A 6,000-nucleotide genomic window follows, 5' to 3' on the forward strand; every position below is an offset into this window, starting at 1 on the left:
TCTTGTGCCCTGAAGCCTTAAGAGAAGAGGACTCGTGGAAATCTGTCTGTGAACCGGGCAAAAGAGTGTCTTGGAATATCCTGAAAACAACATGGACCTTCCATGAAAGAGTGTGAGCAGCCGGTGAGCACGGAAATGACAAAACAGGCTAGGTCTGGCCTTTATCAGTATTCATCAGTGAGATGGGGCATGACAGAACCAGGCAGTCTTACTCCATTAGCATCTGTTTGAGAGCTGCCTGGTTCACCCAGATTTCATTTTAATTTTTGTGACATTTTGGATATAAAACACTATTTTCACACCTGAAAAGAATTATGTCCAGTACATCTGGAGACAGAAATACAATAAATCCTATGCTGCAGCCTACAACAGTGAAACAGAAGACCAACAGACAAAAGAAAGAAGGAAGAAACGACCATCAAGACATCTCCTTCAGCAGCAAGGACTGAGACAGAAATCTGAACATCAGTGATTCTTCCATAACGAGCAGAACAACTGCAGGAGCAACTGTGGGGTGGTCACTAAGGTCCACATGACAATTTTAGCAGGTTGCTGCTTCGTATATGGGTGATGATTACGCAAGAAGCAATGTCAGTCATGATGATGGGGCCACTGCCTGACTGCGTGCCATTGAGAAAGCAAGTCCAGAGAGGACCTCCCTCTCAACAAAAGACGTTTAATTCTTCAGATAGGATAGTATAATACATGGCAATAACACATGCATTTGGGATGAGAAATAACCTGCACAACAGTGTAGACTCTGAGTCTGGACTTGAGACTGTGAGTACAGCGTAGCTGGGGGGAAGAGTAGGAGGTGGCTAACAGCCATGCGATGATTATTGCAATCAAGCCTATTGCCTAGATACCCACCAGTGAATCATTCCTATTTTTCCAAGTCACTATTTTATTGTGTTTCTCCACCCCATCACCCCATAAATTCTGTCTGGATTTATTGACTGCCAATACAATTTATTTTCCCACTTTTCTGGTTACGGGTTTGGCCCAGTGTTCCTTAAGTGTTCAGTAACAGGCTTCAGAAACTGAATGTGGCCATTTTCTGCCAGAAGGCATGTGGCACAAGGGTTGCAATACCACCTGTCTTGGAAAATATTTCGAAATTGCAAAGTTAAAAATCATTACTGCAGTCAGCAGTCGGAGTCTGAAGACTCCAAGGAAAGCAAAGATTGCAAGAATAGGAGATACTGAAAAAGACCATTAGTAAAATTGGACTTTGGTTCTTAGAGCTTTGTCTGTCTTCCCTCCGAAGGGAAACAGACAGATGGCAAGAAAAAGCTCTCTTATCCAAAAGAAGTGATCTTAAAACTTAAAACACTGGAAGAAATTATTTATTTAGTTACCTGCTGTGCTCCACTAAAAAGTCTTTGATAAACTGGTATCATTGTTTATTCTATTATTGCTGATGAAAGCTATTTGATTATAGCTGTAAAAAATCTCTATAAAATCTTAAATAAAAAACACATGTTGTGGCAGAGGCCTTTAGAAATAAAAAACATTTTAAACATACTTTGAAGACAGCCTAATTCCACTGTTTTCTTTTAAGCTGAAAGAGGAAGTGCTGCATTATTCCAAGACTGGAGAGTCACAGATACATTATTTACCAGTAAATAGAGTTCTTGTTATTCCATATTTCTATCTATGCATAGAGCACAGTGATCATAACCACTAGGAAAAAAAATGCAGTTGTCCCTGATTTTCCATTAACATTGCAGTTAGGGATAGTATTATTCACACATATTTTGGTGATTCAGATTATTCTGGTTTGTATTATATAAAGCCTCTAGCGGAGGTTACACAGTGCAAGGTGGTGTCACAAGGAGCAAAGTGCCTTTTGACAGATGAAAAATATCTTTTGAGAGCCAATAAAGTGGCCAGATTCACAAGTCAATATGCAAAGCAAGATGATTTGCTTTTCCTTGGAAGAAATCACAAATGCGACTGTTTAGTTAAAACCCCAGAGTCCCTAATAACCAACATGGTGAATTTGGTTGAACAACTAAAAAACCCCACTTTTCTTCACATGCTATGGCCATTGAATGAGCATCTGAGCCAAACTCAGTCCCCAGGAAACATTCCCAGCAAGGCCTAAGGAAAATTCACCCTCTTATCCTAGGTCAGACATGCCCATAAATGAAGCCTGGTGAATACATTCATATTAACATTAACTTAATCATCTAGTTAATGATCCACATTATGTATGATCCAGGATAAAAAAAGATAATATCTCCCATATATTCAAAAGGAATATGACTCCTATAGACCCTGCAGTGAGCAGGCCGTTAGCATACACAGTAGTATTGGTCTCTTGTAACCTACCTGAAATTACGTATCAGTGTTCTCTCCATGTGCTCGAGGCCGTAGGGATACTGTTTGAAGATCCCTAATGATTACAACTTGTGGGCATGTAACGTACACCCAACAAAACACAAACTAATGACAGGAGAGCCTCATTAAAAATTAGATACTCACCATATTTATCACTTATTGTACGCCCTGGACTCCCTCTTCGTTGAGAATGGCAATGAATGATTGCAAATAATACCTGACAGCCAAACATCTCAATTTAGCACTAGCACTAACTAATCAGATGCCTCTGTGTTACTTGCTTTGAAATACAAAATTAAAATCTTCTAAAGTATTCAGAGGAAGTAAAGCAGGGTGCCAATTTCCATTCCACAGACTCGAATGACTTACGATATTGGATCCCATGATAAAATGTCTTTTTTCTTTAATAGTATATAGCATTTATTTGCCGGAGGCTACTATTTAATTTACATTTACATGTATCTCAGAGCTGTCAGTAAAACACAATTTTTATACCATTAATATTATCCTATCCAAAACAACTATACATATGTACTCTTAGTCACATAGGAATTTCCAAGGACCTCAGTGTATAAAAGGCATTATTACATCATGCGTTTGAAATGCAGATGTATCTGGGATGGACTGCTGTGCTCTATCTGGTTCAGTAGTTCACAGCAGTATTAATTCTTCATCCAGATTAATGGATCCAATTCTCAGTAACAGTATGGCCCCTTTATGCTGCTCTGCCAATATAAAGTCATCCTGAAGGGGATAAAAATACATAGAAGGATTAACTTCTGCACACACCGCTTCCCTCGGAGCACAGAGTTGAGGAAGTAGGATAAATTAAAATATCCCAAAATACTCTCAACTCAGATCAGAAACCAGGCAAGCTCCTATTGGCACCATCAAAATATGGGCCAAGTGAAATAAAGCTCTGCTGTCACTCCAAGTGACAAAGAACTGGTCCACTGGAAATTTTGAGGACGTAATGGTGCAAGGTACAGTTGCCCAAACAGAGACTGACTGGGACTATGACGACTGCCAGTTTTGCTCTTGCAAGAAGTGCTCCCAAGTGTGATCCTTGAACAACTCGCACCAAGACCGACCATTTGTTCAAAATTGCCACAGAGCATTAACCCAAATCATCAAACTAAAGAAGTCAGAGCCAGAAAAGACGGCATTTTTGCACTCACTTCTAGGAGAAGTCCACCTTCTTGTACAGCAGTCTTGTTAGACACATTGTCTTCTTTTATCGTTGGGCCAACTTGCTTCTTAAAGTGCTTTTCTTGAATGGCTGTTGGAAAGAGTTATTATCAACTTAGAAATCATAACGATTAAGGTCGCTAGACTAAAATTCTTATTTAGGCATTTAACATGCATTGATTTCATTGGGAGTTGCTGTCTTTGTGGTCTGGATCTCAGTCACTGACAACTTTCTTTTGCTGTGAGGGAGATAGATACATATTTGGCAGTCCAGATGTTTTTTACATGAAATATCTATCACATTTTTTATTGAACATATTTTTTGCATTAGTGTACTCTACAGAAAGCAACAACCAAAACCCACAGGAAAGAAAGAAAAGAAAGTTAGCAAGTTGTTTTGTTTATAAAAATATGTATTATGACAATATAAAGAAATGCCTGTATAGCTCAGAAGACAAGGGACTGAAATAAGTTTCTTCTTTTCAGTGCTGTCCTTCTTGGCATCAGATTATTTTCAGTCTCACTTTACCCTATTCCCTTCTACGTGTCTGAGCCTGACTGTAAGATTCAAGGGAATGTTCTTAAACTGTTTCAGTTTTAAACAGAGGTTTAAAGTTTGTTTTCAGCAGGTGATTTACTACATGAAATTCATTAAATTCTCTCACTACAGATTGAAATGGCATATATTTTTCCTAATAACAATGAAAACCTTCATGGGAGTCAAAACTGGTGAGTGGTCTTCCCAGCACACGGGTTATCATTGCTTGATGTATCATTGAATACTCAGATTAAAGTCTTCATATCGATATATCCCATAGAAAAATCCCTGTAATACAATCCCATTTCTGGGGATAGTGAAAGAATTTCTGAGAAGGCTTACAGCAGTTAACACCTTTGGATCTGCATGATTTAGGGAGTATGACAAGAACCCGACTTTATCATTTGGTCAGTAAAAATTAAGGAGTCAGCTTCACTCTTACTGCCCCATCCCAGAGATGGGTCATACAAATATGCCGGTAGCAAACAGAGATTCAGTTTTCTGTTTGTTCTCCTTTCCACGGAGAGAATGAGAGAGGAGAGCATACCAGCGAGATTAGCTGGGACATTTGATACACATTGTCCCTTCCAACTAAAGGAGAGCTGGAGCAGCCACTGCCAGAGATGGTTAATAATCCAAAAAAAGAAGGGTTGAGACGGACAGGAATAGTTTATACCAAATGAGAATATGAAGCGGAGACAGCCAGCAAGCCTCTAATGCTCCTGAGCTTGCTGATAAAAGCCATGAGAATGGGATTTAAATTTTTAGTAAGATACCAAATTAAGAAAAAGGTCTACATTTTTAAATGGCTTGAATAATGTTTGCTGCAAATGACTGAGGATATGATCTAAATGGAGTCACTTCCTTTCCGAAGGGCTGTGCAAGAGCCCCTTATCAATTTAACAACCTGGTGAGGGACTGTTGCAAAGTACATATGCATTTTACAACCGATGATGGCAATGCAGAACCACACTGACTAAATATCCGTGATGTTTTTTAGCTTACATGGTAAATATTTGCCGCCAGTGATAATGTCGGTCATTACCCCAAAGCAATCATCTCAAATGTATAATTAGATGTAATAAATCCCTCCCCTGGGCATGGGAAAACACATCAGGAAAATCCCAAGCTGCCTAAACCAGATCCCTACCCATGTTTTCCAGCAAAAACAGTTTTGTGATTTTAGACTTGCAAGCTTGGCTGCTATGAACAGGAGATACAGATTCCTCAATTTGCATTTTCATTTTGGTATACCTTTTCAACTAATTGGAAGAGGTCGCTTTTCCCCCCCTTGACCGGCCAAGCCTTCTGCTACGCCTGCCCATAAGAACAGACATATGGACATTCATGACAATAATTTTTAAAAGCCCAACCCCTATTCCAATGGCCTTTTCCAGAGTTTCCCCCCTCAGAAAAGATGTTTTTGTAATTATTGACACAGTGGTTTGCAGTCTTTGTGCAGGTTTAAGGACAGACTGGGAGGGGTGAGAGGAAACGAAGGTTTACTTTTTTGATGCGTTCTTTTGGCGCTGTGAAAATTCCGCCAGTTTGAACTTCATCGTTAGTGGAAACTATTATTTTACCCGACTGAGCGGGCCAGAGCTCCCTCCCTGTTTGTTAGCCTTCAGGCTCACACAAACACAGCAGCAGCAGCACAAGAGATGTTTGTTCCGCAGCTCGTCTGGCTACTATAAATTCCATCTCCAAATGGAAAGTATTTTAATGTTATTTTGCCAGCTAGAGTTACCCGTATGTTAGGCCACACACATCCGTTTCATAACATACCCCACTCACTGGCCTGGGCTGCAAGGAGACCCATTGCACCATCAAAGACGAACGACACCCGTCGTGCCAAGAAGAAAGAGCTCCTCATAGACGGGGATGTTTGATCCTCGCACCTGAGGCAGCAGAGCCGCTGCTCACTGCTCACC

The 6,000-nt window shown here is 40.0% G+C and overlaps 1 protein-coding gene across 1 annotated transcript in view; it reads right to left on the minus strand.

The window, feature by feature from the left end:
- AHRR (aryl hydrocarbon receptor repressor) overlaps positions 1-6,000 on the minus strand; it is an 85,359-nt gene that overhangs the window by 23,965 nt on the left and 55,394 nt on the right. Inside the window, exon 4 of the mRNA XM_063323976.1 lies at positions 3,522-3,622. Within this exon, the coding sequence (XP_063180046.1) occupies positions 3,522-3,622 (101 nt within the window). The remainder of the gene's footprint in view (positions 1-3,521; positions 3,623-6,000) is intronic.

Source organism: Chroicocephalus ridibundus, chromosome 2, assembly GCF_963924245.1.
Source record: "Chroicocephalus ridibundus chromosome 2, bChrRid1.1, whole genome shotgun sequence".
Lineage (NCBI taxonomy): Eukaryota > Metazoa > Chordata > Aves > Charadriiformes > Laridae > Chroicocephalus > Chroicocephalus ridibundus.